This window comes from Elephas maximus, chromosome 7, assembly GCF_024166365.1.
Source record: "Elephas maximus indicus isolate mEleMax1 chromosome 7, mEleMax1 primary haplotype, whole genome shotgun sequence".
Lineage (NCBI taxonomy): Eukaryota > Metazoa > Chordata > Mammalia > Proboscidea > Elephantidae > Elephas > Elephas maximus.
In genome coordinates this window covers 122593641-122609484 of record NC_064825.1, presented here as the reverse complement: position 1 = coordinate 122609484, position 15844 = coordinate 122593641, and the positions used below count along the sequence as shown (strand labels likewise).

At 43.2% G+C, this 15844-nt stretch overlaps 2 protein-coding genes across 3 annotated transcripts in view; one reads left to right on the top strand and one right to left on the bottom strand.

Moving 5' to 3' along the window:
• The first annotated feature begins 366 nt into the window (after nucleotides 1-366).
• Nucleotides 367-5605, top strand: MRPL16 (mitochondrial ribosomal protein L16). The gene is made up of 4 exons (XM_049892089.1): nucleotides 367-542; nucleotides 904-969; nucleotides 3912-4060; nucleotides 4916-5605. The coding sequence occupies exons 1-4, from the start codon at nucleotides 488-490 to the stop codon at nucleotides 5399-5401; spliced, it is 756 nt and encodes a 251-aa protein (XP_049748046.1). The 5' UTR covers nucleotides 367-487; the 3' UTR covers nucleotides 5402-5605.
• An 860-nt stretch (nucleotides 5606-6465) lies between these two features.
• The window catches only part of STX3 (syntaxin 3), a 52701-nt gene continuing 43322 nt past the window's right edge, over nucleotides 6466-15844 (bottom strand). The window contains exons 9-11 of one of the 2 annotated variants that reach the window (XM_049892087.1): nucleotides 15040-15150; nucleotides 13403-13518; nucleotides 6466-10972 (exon numbers count right to left, since the gene is read on the bottom strand). In XM_049892087.1, coding sequence (XP_049748044.1) covers nucleotides 13420-13518; nucleotides 15040-15150 — 210 coding nt within the window. In that variant the 3' untranslated portion in view covers nucleotides 6466-10972; nucleotides 13403-13419. The remainder of the gene's footprint in view (nucleotides 10973-13402; nucleotides 13519-15039; nucleotides 15151-15844) is intronic. The other variant, XM_049892086.1, reaches the window with a different exon arrangement.

The window sequence follows — 15844 nt, the reverse complement described above, 5'->3', positions numbered from 1 at the left end:
GTTGGAAGGAATAAATGCAACGATGAGGTAGGTACTCAATATCTGGCCCACTGCATGCGCCCCGTTAAATATTAAGCCGAGGACGAATCAGTGGCTCTTTCATGACTTTGAGGGTAAGGCAGTAACACTAGGGAACTAACTTACTAAGCGAAACCTAGTTTTTTTCAGCGTGGTCATCCGCCGAGACACCTTCCTACCGTGCTGCCCTCGTCTAGGGACAGACCCGGGATTGGCTGGAAAACCTCAGATGGCTGGGCACATCCGGTGGTTGACCTGCAGACACAAGCACCGGAACCCAACTTATGTGGCTCCGGTTTCCTCCGCTTCCGTCGGCGTCCTCTGCAGCTGAGCGCGCGCGGATGCAACTTCCGGCCGGACTGAGAGTCGCCGGGAGCCAGGTACCTGCGTGAGAGTCCAGTCCCTCATTCCTTTGGCCCAGGTGGAGGTACCTGCGTCGTCACCGTGGGGTGTCCGAACGCACGTGACCATGTGGCTGCAGCTGGCACGCGCGGCTGCCCCGCTCCTGCGAGTGCCACTGTCAGGTGAGAGCCCTCCTTTGGTCCCTAGAGAAAAATACACCCCTTTTCCTCTGCACCCCCCAATGCTGTGCCTCCCATACCCACAGAAGGCTCTGTGTATGGTTGCTCAAGCCTTGTTTAGGGGGCTTCGCCTTCCAGACGCCGCCCCCATACAGGGATTCGTACTAAGGGATCACAGCCGCGTATGGGGTCGACGTCCGGAGACCCGACTGGTCTCTTTTCGGGGCCTCAGCCTGTGAGCCCATTTAGTGAGACCTGTGTCCCACCTTTCAGGACACCTCCGTCAGGATTTACTACCTTTGTCACAGACTGTACTAGGCCCCGGCCTTGATTCCTTCCCGTTTAACTTGATTTGTCTTTGTAGGTTTTTGGGCGGCTGCGCCCGCCAGTGCCGGCCTAAAGAGGCTGCTCCCGGTGCCAACTTTTGAAGGTGAGAGCTTATCGGTCATTTTCATATTAAGTCTTTTCTCTGATGGAACCCAGCACAGAGTAGGTGAAGACATGTTGTTGTTAGGTGCTGTCGAGTCGGTTCCGACTCATAGCGACCCTGTGTACAACAGAACGAAACACTGCCAGGTCCTGCGCCATCCTCACAATCCTTATTATGCTTGAGTCTATTATTGCAGCCACTGTGTCAGTCCATCTTGTTGAGGGTCTTCCCGTTTCGTTGGCACTCTACGCTACCAAGCATGATGTCCTTCTCCAGTGACTGATCCTTTCTGATAACATGTCCAAAGTATGTGAGAAGTAATCTCACTGCCCTTGCTTCTAAGAACATTCTGGTTGCACTTCTCCCAAGACAAATTTGTTCGTTCTTTTGGCAGTGCATGATACATTGAGCATTCTTTGCCAGCACCACAATTCAAAGGCATCAGTTCTTCGTTCTTCATCATTCATTGTTCAGCTTTTGCATGCATATGAGGCAATTGAAACCACCATGGTTTGGGTCAGGTGCACCTTAGTCTTCAAGGTGACATCTTTGCTTTTTTAACACTTTAAAGAGGTCTTTGCAGTTTTGCCCAATGCAGTGGGTCTTTTGATTTCTTGACTGCTGCTTCCATGGGTGTTGATTGTGGATCCAAGTAAAATGAAATCCTTGGCAACATCAACCTTTTCTCCACTTATCATAATGTTGCTTATTGGTCTGGTTGTGAGGATTTTTTTTATGTTGAGCCGTGGTCTTTGCTCTTCATCAGTAAGTGCTTCACGTCCTCTTCACTTTCAACAATCAAGGTTGTGAAGGTGAAGACATAGGAGCGCTCTTGTGCTTCCTATCCCCATTCACTAATTCAATAAATGTTTATTGAGGGCATACTACATGCCAACCAGGGTTCTAAGCACTAGAGATAAAGAAAAAAAAGGCGGGGGGATGGAATCCCTGTTCTTATGGAGGAAATATCTAGTGGAATATTTCCCTTAGGGCCTACCACTGGTCAACCCTCAGCCAGGGCCAATTGGCCTCAAATTTGGATTTTTGATGTTCTCCAAATGAGGTGACAAATATGCAGTCATTTAAAAATACCTGAAAAGCATTAATTTGTTAACCGTTTAAGGTATGCCATAATTCTGTAAATCTTTTTTTTTTTTTTTAACTCTGTTAATCTCAAAAAAAATTAAAAAGGCCTGGACCTCTGAGGGCCTTATCTTCTACACATAATTTTTAAAATATGCCATGCCCTAGAAGTACAGGCATGTGTCCCTTAACATCCACAGTGCATTCTGTGAAATAGGACGTTACATGATTTGGAAGCTGTGTGAACAAGCTACTTTCCTTAGCAGTGATTGTCCACATGCTGAGAAGGATTCGCTTTTATATCCGGTCCTCAGTCTATGTCATTAGCAATTTCTCCCTATCTGCTATAGGTCCCTGTCACATTTTCATTAGCTTTGTAGCTTTCACTGAAGCTGATCCTGTAACAGCCTGGAGAATTTTTTTGTTTGTTTTTGAGGATCATGCTCGTCGAGTGTGATATGCCTAAACCGTGAGCAATAGCATTCACTGATTTTCCATCTTCATGGTATTTAATAACCTTTTATTTCACTTCTGAATCAATACTTCTCCTCTGCCTTTTGCTGCAGCTATTAGTAGCACTGGTTTTGCTGTGTTTGGGAGCCACAATGCATTTCACACTAATATTTTCAGATGAAAAACAGATAATGCTGCAACATTAAAGACAAGCAGACCATGGACGTATATGCAGTCAGATGTTGCCTAAACGGACGTTATCCAGTGCATGACCATACTGACTTCTTAGAGAAAGTATTACCGTACTAACTTACTCAGTCACTGCACATAAAAGTTGAGGAGGGGGAGTTTTTTCTCATTTTATTTTAAACATTCCTTCTCTTCTATATTTGAATCCATCATAGAGCCACGTTTGTTTTACCATAGAAATATTTTAAATGATTTATAACATTTTTTTTTTTCTAAATGGTCAAGTAAAGACCATACTTTAAGAAGATATAGCATGTCTGGCCTGCAGATGTGCCTGTCCACCCTCACCTGGCACAGTGTTGCACATTGCAGGGTCCGTGCAGGTCTCACCATGGGAAGTCTGGTTATATAAAGGGGAGAGCACTGATCAAAGGATTCCTGGGTTATAAATTTCCCAGCAAGAAAGTGGCAGTGCTGGAAAACTTAAATATGTTCACATACAATAGTTTTTTTTTTTTTTTCCTTCACTGTGTCCATTAATATCCATTAACTTTTTTTAAAAAGGTGTTTTACTCTCTGGGTTTCAATCTATAGTCTCTAGGCCTCCTATTCTCTTATAAAACGGAGATAAAAATACTGTCTAATGTTCTGTTTCTTGACCTGAGGGATAGTTATGTGGATGTGTTCATACATTCATCTTGTGATAATTCGCTGAGCTCTACATTTTTTATTTGGCCCTCATGTTAAAGTTTAAGTTCAAAACTTCAAAAAAAAAAAAAACCCTAAGGAAACACCAAGGCTATAAAATTGTTTTAAGGATTAGATTAAGTGAGATGATGTATGTAAAGCATTTAGCTCAAGGTCTAGGACATAGTAAACATTCACCCAAAAAAAAAAAAAAAATGCTAGTGTTATTCTCTTGACAGTGTCACATACACTATACTTTCCCAGAAAGCTCGGCATGGAGTAGACATTTAATAAATGCATTTTGTTTTGCTGTCTTTGAAGAAACATTATTTGCATTAACCATTGTCAGAGCTGAAAGATTCCAGTGTCAGTAAAAGCATCCACAAGATAAACTTAAGAGGCCTTTGGAATCATCGTTCAGTGGCAACCTCCTTTTAAGACTTTCACCCAATTGTTATCTTCTTAGGAAGAAAATAGGTCTTTTGAGGTGTGTACTTTTATTTATTCTTGGTTGTCTGTGCTCCTTTTAGATGTTTCCATGCCTGAGAAGCCTAAGCTTAGATTTGTTGAAAGGATGCCACTTGTGCCGAAAGTGAAACGAGAACGTAAAAACCTGAGTGACATACGAGGACCTTCCACTGAAGCCACCGAGTTCACAGAAGGCAACTTTGCAATCCTGGTGAGTTCAGCAACAAGCAGCTACAAAATGGAAGCCAGAGATTAACAAAATGTCAACTCCTCGAGTTAATTCTAGTTTTTTCTCCGTAGTTTTTGTTAGAGCTGCCACCAGTTGCTCTTTAAACTGATGTGCACAGAGGCTGCTGGGTACCCAGTAAACATTTGTGTATATATCGTTTCTTTATGTAGAATGAAAATAATGTAAAAGCAGAAGGAGCTTCCTAATTTGCCCATAATCAGACCATCAGATCTTTTCAGACCACTGGTAAATATAAAAATAGCCATGACTTAGGATATGGAGTAGCTGTTTCCTTACTTACTGAGTAGCTTCCTTGAAGACTTCATACCCGTAGCTAAACAAATGGATGTGGACTAGGGTTTATTCTCCACCAGGCAGACAGCGGTGTTTTAAAATCCTCTTCCGACAGCCTGCAGGACCAGCCCCTACCCACCTCTCAGAACCTCAGGCCTACCCTTCTCATCCCTCCCTCTGTTCCAGCCACACTGGCTTTTATTCAAACTCACCAAGCCCTTTGCCCTATAAGGGCCTTCACATACACTGTTCCTCTGCAGGAACATGTTTTTTCACTTGGCTGGTCCTCATCATTCTGGCCTCAGCTTTAAATATCACCTCCTCAAAGAGGCTTTCCCTGGTCATCCAGTGAAGTGGGTCCACCCTTGTTCTCTATGACTGTATCCTCACTCTTCCTCCATGGTATTTATTAAAAATATTAGAACTTAATATTTTCATTTTCATGTGTATCATTGAAGCCACAGTTACTACAAGAGGAGACATGAGGTTCCATAAAAGATATCTAAGTCTCCATGTGTTTCTGATTTTCTCATTTACTTTTAGGCACTGGGTGGTGGCTACCTCCATTGGGGACATTTTGAAATGATGCGCCTGACAATCAACCGCTCTATGGACACTAAGAACATGTTTGCCATCTGGCGAGTACCAGCTCCCTTTAAGGCCATCACCCGAAAGAGTGTGGGGCAGCGCATGGGAGGAGGCAAAGGTGCCATTGATCGCTACGTGACACCTGTAAAGGCTGGCCGTCTCATAGTAGAGGTGGGTGGGCGTTGTGAATTCAAAGAGGTACAGGGTTTCCTCAACCTGGTTGCCCAAAAGTTGCCCTTCGCAGCGAAGGCTGTGAGCCGCGAGACCCTAGAGAAGATGCGGAAAGATCAAGAGGAACGAGAACGTAACAACCAAAACCCCTGGACCTTTGAACGCATAGCTACTGCCAACATGCTGGGGATACGGAAAGTACTGAGCCCGTATGACCTGACCCAGAAGGGGCGATACTGGGGCAAGTTCTACATGCCTGAGCGAGTGTAGTGAGTGTGAAAAATAACTGTATGTAGGCTACTGAGAGAGAAGGAATCGTCTGCATTTTTCTTCCCATCAGCTCACCCCACAAGGTTTGGGTGGCCCTTATATCTAAGGAGCAGCATATGAGTAGATGATTTCTGAAAAATGTATATTTTCTATTACATTTTTTTTAAGTACATATGTTTATAATAAAGTTTGAGCATCATGTCAGGAAGTAGCTTCTCATTGTTAGGTGCCGTCGAGTCAGTTTTCACTGGTCACTCGTAATCCTTTAAGTGATTAAGAAATAGGCCTGATTGACTGTTCGGAGCTCTGGCTCTCCCGAGTATAAGATGAACATCTTCAGGGCTAAAGCAAGTGTTTGCATCCCCACCTCTGATGCAAGTCAGATTTGAGGTCTGTACTACATTTTATGTGTACACCCTTCAGGAGCTAGTTTCTATGAGATTTTACTGGTTACAAACAAACTCAGTAATGTTTTTGGAATAGCAAAGAAAAAACGAGTTCTGGTTAATTGATTCAGCAGATATTTATTGATGCCCAGCTACCCATCTTAGTCTTGGAGGGAAGGATGTTGGGACAATATGGCAAGGAGGATAGCATACCTTTGCCTTTTGACAAGAGGAACCAATAAAAACAAGTTGGAATTGTATGGTCTTTCCTAGGTCTGAAGTCCTTTTCCAATAGTATTTGACTCTATCTTTGTGTCTCTGCAGGATCTAGTAGTGTCATGTGCCACAAAGCACTCAAATAATTAATTGCTAGGAGAATGAGGACCCATGTGATTCAAATCCCACTGTTCAACTCCCCGTTGGCCCTTAACAAGATTAATCTGTATTTTCAGAGCTGGCCAGTAGTAGTCTTCTATCCCCTATTCAAATTAAGGAAATACAACTTGATAGAAATACCAAACTGTTTGCTTTTTAATATCACTCTTTCACTTTCTTATAAGATCTCCAGCCAAAAAAAAAAAAGAATTTACTTTCAAAGGTATGAATTTAAACAGTCCTCAAGAGTTGGACACTGATATGTAATGTATTTTAGTGAACCTCTGGTAATGTAACTAATCACTAAATAAGTTATTTGTATTAGAATTCATATTCCAGGTAGCAGTTGTAAAGCTGAACACACCTGAACCTTGAATTGGATACAGTGTCTAGAACAGTTTCTTCTACACACTGGTAACCAACAGTTGCAGCTTGCACAACATGAATCAGGTAAGAAGTGACGTAAGCAAAGCCTCATTTCACCTTGTCACCTAACATCTTAATGTTTTTGTTGTTGTTGTTATGGTTCGTAATCTGATCTGCCTTATCGAATGTGGTACTGATGACTTTGAAATTTCAGTCGGCATAGATCTTTTGTTTTGGGTCTGTTTTGGTTACTGAACTCAAGGATCCTGGGGCCCATCTACCAGGATGAGAGGCTATGATAGTAGAATTCCACATGAGCACCCCTAGAAAAAGCACATTAAAGTATATGTTGTGATAACAGGGAGCCTGCTATAGCATTTTTGCATTAGTGGGTCAGCCCATTCCCAGTCAGCTTTACACAACCTCTGACACTAAAACCATCTTCCCAGTGATGCCTGAAAGGGCTTAAGAGTCAAATCCAAGGACTCTTTCATGGGCAAAATCAGAGTTTAATTATAGATAATTAAGTCAGCAAATATTTACTGAGCACCTGTAAGTGGCAGGCGCTGTGCTAAGCACTAGGGACACAGCAGAAAGCAAGACAGGTGTGGTGCTTATCCTTAGATAATCTTCACTTGAGGACTACTGTCAGACCCTGAAGGAGAAATTAGACACAGGGTTGATGAGAGGTGAGCCCTAGAAGGTTAAGAGCAGAAGTAACAAATGCCTTGATCTTGTTGATCAACTTAGAGCAGTTAAAATAAGACCCTATTGAATTAGGTGTTCTATAATATCTGTCTCTTCAAAGCCATACCCTCAGGGCAGGCGCTAAGTCTCATTTCCTGAACAGGTACTCATGCCTTCTCTACCCTACAGTCCCTTTAAACTGTCTGCCCCACCAGCTTTATATTACTGGGCTCCCTGTTCCATCGCCCCTGCCCCCTACCCAGTTCTGTATTTTCCTAAGTCTGTTCTCCTTTTGCATAAGTTTTAATAGTTCATCGATGCCTGGTGTCATAAGAGGTTTCATAATGGAAAGAGGAGTCACGGTTGAGGAGTCTGCAGTGGAGAGGTGATGGCACCACAGAGGTGGAAGGAGGATTAGAAATGCCAGTCGAGAATCCATCTGTGGGGGCTGAGGAAGATGACAGAAGAATCTATTATCTTAAAAATCATAGGTTACGTAGCATGGTGTTTGAGGCCAGGTCACCAAGTCCTGATGCAGGGATAAGAAACTAATCATGAGGCTGTATTAACTAGTCCTAACCTTGTAAAGGACTGCAATTATTTGGGTTTAATGTGTGGCCCTTTTCCTAAGAGTTCAAGGTGCTTCTAATGCAAGAACTCTTTCTCCTTTGCCATTCCCAGATACCAAGCCCCAAATATTGCAGTAGGAAGTCGACATCCTTGGCCTGTACAAAACATTCTGCTAACAGACCTGGTAATGGGACAGACTGCCACCTTCTGTCTACCTGCTACCAACTTATTCTTCACTCTTCATTTTTCCATGAAATATGCTTTCCTTAATTCTCTCCAACCTTTTATCTATCCCAGCACCTATTCCCACCAGATACCCTAGGACATAAGAGTCTCAGATAAGTGACAGCGGGCTTGACCCTCCCCGTTGATGGCTCACCTTTTTCAGGCAAATATGCCCCCAACAGTAGACGCTAAGATGATCACAAGGATAACACAGCAGATCATGATCATGATCTTCTTCTGCTCGTCCAGACAAGGGAAGAAAAAGCACGTGAGACACAACATCACTGTGCAGAGATAGAGTTCCGAAAGGGGGGACAAAATGGGTCTGGACAAGGAGGACGATACGAAGAAAAAGGGAACAAAAGGAGGAAAGAGGACATGGATCTGGCTTATAAAACCCAGAGGGTTAACAGAAATGTTATTTCCAGATGAGAGATTGAGAAAGTTGATCAACAGGACCCTCAGAGGATGTTTAGTATGTCATCTGTCTTCCCAGGTACCATCCCAACAGATCTCTCCCATTTCCCTCTAGAGCCAAAGACTCTTAGGGAATGAACTGAATTATTTTGAGAGGAGCACCTCAAATCTGAAACTCATATGATCGCATTGCATCCTCTGAGAGTTATAACCATTTTCAAAGATAAGACAACTTTCAACCCGTCTGGTCCAGCACACGGTTAAAGATTTGAATCCCCATCCAAAACCGCACATGGAGGCTCGCAATCACCACATGTTTTGCAGGGAGATAGAGCCAGAGCTGTTTCGTGATCAATATAAAGTCATTTATTTTTAAATTAGAAATAAAATAATCAAGTTTACATTAAGAAAAATACAAACAACAAAACCCTTCACATGTTGTATTCCAAAACATAAGCCCTGGGCCTTGATCTCAGAGGAGAGCAAAGGCTTGTGATTAGAGCTGGTCGTTGTTGCTAGAGCCAATCCACTGTCTGACATCATAGCCGTGGGCAAGAAGGGCATTCCCTCAGCTCTGTCTGAATGCTGGGTGATGACTGGGAATAAGTAGCTCTTGCAAAGGAGGCTAACAGGCAGTGCCTGGATTAGGGTGCTCACCCTGTCCTAGAAAGCATTAAAGTCAAAGCTGAAATATACCTAGTACTCAAAATCAGGGAAACTGCTAGGGACCAGCAGGGACTCTGAGGGGCTTACCACAGGTTCATCAGAGTCACTACCCTTGAAAATACCCCAGGCTGTTGCCTTCTCCACCGTATGAATTAGGGGAGACAAATAACCTTTCAAGCTCATTAGCCTGATAGTAAGAAGAACTACTTAGTAGTCCCTGCTCTCCCCCAGCTGACTCAGCCCTGGAGACAGGACATCCCATAAATCACTTGAATGACACCAAATTGCTATGGGATGTTCTCAGGCAAGGTGGGGAGAGGTGTCAAAACACATCACACCTGGTCTGCTAAGCAGAACTTAACGAGGATCAATTAAGTCCTCACCCCAAAGATTTATGATTCTCCTAGTACTCATTCAGGAAATGGGTTTCTTGAAGACATGGGAAAATCAATTTCTACTGCAGTTCCTTTGCAGGTAAGCAAACAGCCTTATTTTTAGCCTAGGTCAGGGTTATTTTTTTGAGGTCATAATATCCTCCACTTCTAGTTTCCTACATTCTGAGAGACACATGCATATATAAGGGCATACATCTCACACACACGATTATAAAAATACACCTGGAACACATGAAATGAGTGACTGAATACCTGCACCAGTCTGATGACACATTCCCAGAGCCTGACACGCAAGCACCTTGCCCTTGGCCCTATTTTAAGTCCTTGGCTATTTCTGGCCTCAAGGCAATGCTTTCACAAAGCATCACTCTTAACAGTGAACAGCCTGTTTCCAAGATTCAAATATCCCACATCCTCAGCCTTTGCAGATGGTAACCTCAGATGACTGAATCATCCTGGTCCCTCCTTGAGTAAACATGAGAGAACACAACATAGACAGAGTTTGAAGTTGGCCCCCAAGCTGAACATACTAAGAACTTAATTTAAGGTTGAATTTCAAACAAGTCAGCTTCTCAGACCAACATGACATCTGTCAGTCCTTCATATTTTCAGGACACAGGGACAACAAACTGAGGATTGGTTGCCTTATCGTTGCCAAACTTGGAAGAATCCCTTTGTTAAGGATACCCTCCTAAAAATACATATGTATTGCAATTTCTGGGAAAGGAGCACTCCATGAGGTAGGAAATAACAGCACCTTGGAAGGATCTCCAAGGTACAAGGCCTAATTTGACACCAGAGGGTGGAAAGAGAAGCTGGGTTGGTCCACACAGTCCAGGAGAGAAGGTACTTCAGAGCTGGCGGGGCAGGAGATGGTTTTGAGAACTCAGGGTTGCATCAGGCAGATTAGATTCCTCCAGGGCTATATTGTTGACTGGATCAGGTCCAAGGATGGTAACAAGGAAACAAAGGAATGGGTCCCACTCGCTCTCAGGAAGGCCATTCAAACTCCAGTCCCATCTGAAGACAAGGGAGGCCACCCCGGGCTGGAGTAAAACCAGGTTCTAAGGCAGGGGAAGAAGGAGCTGATCAGTGTATGCAATGATGTGGGATAACAGCAGGAAGAGTCAGCCAAAAACCCAGCAGGGGGAGAGGAAAGATCAGAAATAACTGGGAAAAAAAGAACAAGAAAGTCAACACTAAACCGGAAACATCAATAGATATACCCAAGACAGGACCTGGAATTACATCACATTGAACAGGGAACAAAAAGCCCTATGTTAGATGTTATCAGGTCGATCCCAACTGATGGCAATCGCATGTGTTACAGAGTAGAACTGCTCCATAAGGTCTTCTTGGCTGTAATTTTAATGGAAGCAGATCTCCAGGCCTTTTCTTCCACAGTACCACTGGGTGGGTTCAAATCACCAATCTTTAGGTTTGCAGTCAAACATAAACTGTGCCACCGAGGGACCCTAAAAGCCCTACAATGAGAGGAAAAAAATAGGCAAATGTCTTAGTCTTTTATCAGCCTTCACACAGGCTGTCATATGCCCTAGAAGGACCTGTCAGTGGGGAGGCACATCTTTACAGGGACAACAGAAGCACATCTCTTGAATGTAAGCTTCAGAAGCTTTCTGGTACCTGAAGCTTCTCCATGACTCCTTCCTTCCTCTTGGAAGGTAGAAGGGCACAGTGAAAAGCGGTCAGTTCGTACTAGCTATATGTCCGAGAAGCCTGGACAAGGTTCTTAACCTTTTGGAGCTTCAAAGAGTTTCCTCATCTGTAAAATGGGGACAATAACATCTACCATAGAGCAGTAGCTGGCACACAACTGGGATTATAAATGTAGGTTGTCTTCTTTCCCTTCTCTTTAGAGGCCTCTCTCTCTCAGGTCACTTTTGCGGGGGGAGGGGGGAGGATAGCATCCAGTCCTAAGTAACAATCAGTCTTGACTTTATTAGGGAATCTAGAATAAACTATGGTAAACAACTCAGTAGATACTCCGCAACTTAGCAGCTTAAGATGGGAGTTAATAAACTAAAAAAATATTAATTTGTGTCATCTTAAAAAATTAGAAATATATATTATATATATATAAATTGGTCTCCTCATCTTAAAAAATCATTCATTTACAATCTACATTCTTTGAGTTAGGAATGGTTAGAGGCACCATGAGCTTGTAAGACATCTTTGATCCAAGGATATGGAAAAATAATAATTTTACCATTTTTTTAATTTTAATATTCTTGCCAGTGAGAGTCAGAACAAATCTTGACCTTTATAAGAAAAAAAAAAAGCAAGGACTAGACTCCAAATACTAGATTCCCAAGTACTTTCCTGTAAAAACACAACGAATTAATTGCCTACGAGAGGTTGATCACCTCATTGCTGCTTCTCTCTCAGAAAGAAATGGGATGGTTAGTGCTGAAATAGCCTGACCTTCAGACCTTTTAGTCACAGGGAGGGAGGAGGAAGGAAGGAGAAGATGCACACTGAAGCAAAAATAAATTGCAGTGTCACTGTAAAAGTGTTAAATAACTGAGAGTATATCCACAATCTCAGCTGTTCTAGGATTAGATTTACAAAGAGATTTCAGTGATATGGAATGATGTTTATGATTTTGTAACTGGATACAAAATTATTAATAATACAGTCTGAACTATGTAAAACTGTCCTTGGGTGTGTGAACATGCTACAAGGTTACCAGTAATAATATTAACAGTTCATTCCTCTCATGTTTTTCTGCATACTACAAGCTTATTTTTAACAATACATACCAGGTTTTACTCAGAAAAAAAGTACTTTAAAATGCCACCAAAGTTTTAATAATCTCAGTAACTAGATCATTCTTGATATGTTACCGCTGTGCATGTGAAGGCCTGATTCAGTGGTTAGCTCTAGCTTTTATACCAAATTTTTAAAGAAATAGCCTAAATTTTAAAATCACTGTCCTGTAAGGGGAAACCCCGGTGACATAGTGGTTAAGTGCTACAGCTGCTAACCAAAGGGTCAGCAGTTTGAATCCTCCAGGCACTCCTTGGAAACTCTCTGGGGCAGTTTTATTCTGTCCTATAGGGTCGCTATGAGTTGGAATCGACTCGACGGCACTGGGTTTGGTTTTTTGGGGGGGTTTTATCCTCTAAGGTTTTCTAGACTTTGTGGACAATGATAAATGGCTATTTTGTTTTACAAAGAGAAGTTAAGATACATTTTGGCTTGGTAAAGTACTCTCCTGGGTCCACTATTAGCTGTGTGAACTTGGTCCTGTTACTTAACTCCCCTTTAAGCCTGAGTTTCTTCATTTGTAAAATGGGGATAATAACAGTACTTATTTCATAAGGGTGTTGTGAGAATTCCAGTGATATAATGTATATACAGTGTTTGGTACACCGTCTAGCACAACTTCAAAAATATTAGCCACTATTATCACTCAAGATCCAACCAGTCAGCCCCAAACAATCCCACAGAGCCAAATCTCAATTCAGAGCTTCAATTACATTGAAAAGGGCACACAAAGCAAAGACCAACATCCATGAAAGCCTAGAGAGAATCCAGAAGATAGACCCCAAGTCCAAGACACAGACTATACCCAGCTGAGGAGCCATGCTTCCTGGGTGAGAAGTCAGAAAGCTCAAGAAATATCAGGGGAGGTGGTACACACATCCTAAGACCAAGGGCAGGGACAGAAGCCACAGGATAGGAACAAACAGGAAACCTGACCCACTTGTACAGCCAGAACCTGAGAACAGGATTTTAAGGCAATGAAAGAATCCATAGGCTGCTGAAAGTTTTAGGAAGTTCAGTATGTCCAAGGGCAAACATAAGGAGAAAGAAGCGAAATATGAAATCCCAGGCTGATTTCCTTGAGAAAGAACCAATTCAGAGGCCCCAGGAACCACTGGTTTACTTACATTTCAGTGCAGCAGCCTCACGGGCCACCCTTACTATTCAGCCCAACGGAAAGTCCAATAATCAACGCTAGAATGCCCAGCAACACAACCACTATCACAATGATAATTATCAATTTCTGGAGAGAGGAATAAAAGAAACAAAAACATTATTATTACAAACAACCAAAAAATGATATATAAATAAAATACATACATATATATATACCCAAAAACTCAGCCCCTCTCTCTTCTCTAAAAAGCATCTTATGGATCCAAATAAGGAGCCTTCATCTCTACATAAAGATATCCTTATGAGGACAGTTTACATTTCCTAAATCCTTTCCTAGCAATGCCAGCAGGTGGGAGTAGGCGGTTTCTACCAGCTCTCGGCTCCCACCGAAGCCTTATACACGCGGACACTCACACTAAGAGGAACTAGCATTGCGTCTCTAAGCAGCAACCAGCTAAGATACAAAATGACCAATTTTTCCCTTTCAAGAGGGAGTCCAAAGACGTTTCTGATATAGTCCTAAATTCACAGGTCTGTCCACCACCTCCTCCCTAAAGTGCACTCTGACCTATCAGACCCATGTTGATTAGGGATCAGAATGCAGGGTTGTGGTCCTGTTCTGAACTAGCCTGGATTTACCATAGAAAATAACTTCCCAGCTCCCTAATCCCTGCATAAGCAACAGGTAAAGTTGGAAGCAAAACAAAGAACCAAAAGCAAAAATATCAGAGCCCAAGAGGAATAGTGAAAGGATAGTCCAAAAAGCAGAAGCAACCAGAGCTGAGGTCTCACAGTCAACAAGTGGAGAAGCTCAGGAGTCCTCAAACAGCAGGGGCACCAGAAAGGTAGGCAAGATGGTGTGGTGGCAAGAGCATGACTGGGAACTGAATTTGAATCCCAGCTCCTATACTTACTAGGTAGACTAACTACTTGACCTCTGACCCTCAATTGTTTAACTACTTAACCTCTGACCCTCAATTGTTTCCTCTATAAAGTAGAATAATAGGTGCTCCATAAGATATGAGATCATATTTACATAAGTACCCATAATAGAGAAAAAGAGGGAAGGCTAGGGCTAGTGGAAGACAATGAAGAGAAAGTTTCTGAAGAGCAGAAGAGTCCAGTATAACATCTGAAAGCTTCATGAACTATGTCCAGAAGAAGATTAGTAACAACACCTGGGAAATAAGTCCTACAGAACTGCCTTTCTGATGTGGGTTCTTGGGTTGAAAGCATGTGAGCCAGATCCATGCAAGGCACACCTGGGAAGGAAGGGTAGCTAGTCTCTGGAAAAGGCTCATGTCGAGGTTTGGATGAGGCCAGGGTAGAGAGCAAAGGCATGGGTTCCAGGGCATGGGAGGAGAGGTAAGTAAGGAACAGAGAGAGGATAGGGCAAGCAAGGCCAGCCAAGGTGAAGGCGCTCACCCTCCGGGCTTCACTCTGATACTTGACAGCCTTTTTGGTATCGGCCACAGCCCGCTCCACGAAGCCCACAGACTGGTCCATGTTGTTCTCGATACGGTCAATCATGGCTCCCTTTCCCCGGATGCAAGAAGTGGCAGCAGCAGAAAACAGATGCAGAGCGGGAGAGAGCGAGAGACGGCAAGCAGAATGGACTCTCTTCTCAAAAAGTGGGGGAGAGTCTCACCTTGCGGGCCTGACTCTGGTATTTCACTGCTTTTTTAGTCTCTTCCCGGGCCTTCTCCACATGGTCCACTGTGTGCATAACATTCAGCTCTATGTTATCTAACATCTCACCCTGCAAACAACAGACAATGGTCACACCCAACAGAACCCACCCCAGAAAGGGCTTGGCTGATGCAGGGAAGGGGCTCTCTTTCTTATAACCATCAGGGGCCAAGAGGAGCACCCAGATACCTGTAAGAGTAGCCTACCAGAAGCACTCCAGTGGGGCACACTCATACTTCCCATGTGATTACCTGCAGTCCCCCAATCCTGGTGGTGGTCCCTCATTCCAGAAATATTCACTGAATTCCTTCTCTGTGACAGGCCCTGTGCTGGGCACCTGGAGCATACTGTCCAGATGCCAGGTAATGTATATATATATTGAGATATCCCCATGCTTTTTACTTAAGCAATTGGGTAGGAACCAAAATAAGAATACCTCACCTTCTTAGGACACCACCAGGATACTGGCCTCTTTCTATCCAACAGACATAAATCAAGTTCATTCAGCCCTGAACTGATTCTGCCTGGCATGTAGTCCCACACACCAGTTGCCATCGAGTCAATTCTGTCTCATGGTGATCCCATGTGTGCAGAGCAGAACTGCTCCATAGGGCTTTCAAGGCTGCGACCTTGCAGAAACAGATCAACAGGCCTTCTGAGGAGCCTCTGCGTGAGTTCAAACCTCTAACCTTTTGGTTAGTAGTCGTGCACTTAACCATTTGCACCACCCAGTGACTCCTGGCAGTAGTGGAGGCTCAAAATAT

What these genes read in the sequence shown, in the direction of transcription:
- MRPL16 (XM_049892089.1), top strand. Translation starts at nt 488, where the DNA reads ATGTGGCTGCAGCTGGCACGCGCGGCTGCCCCGCTCCTGCGAGTGCCA. An exon ending in CCTGCGAGTGCCACTGTCAG is followed by an intron (nt 543 to 903) that starts GTGAGAGCCCTC and finishes TTGTCTTTGTAG; the next exon opens with GTTTTTGGGCGGCTGCGCCC. An exon ending in AAGGCAACTTTGCAATCCTG is followed by an intron (nt 4,061 to 4,915) that starts GTGAGTTCAGCA and finishes ATTTACTTTTAG; the next exon opens with GCACTGGGTGGTGGCTACCT.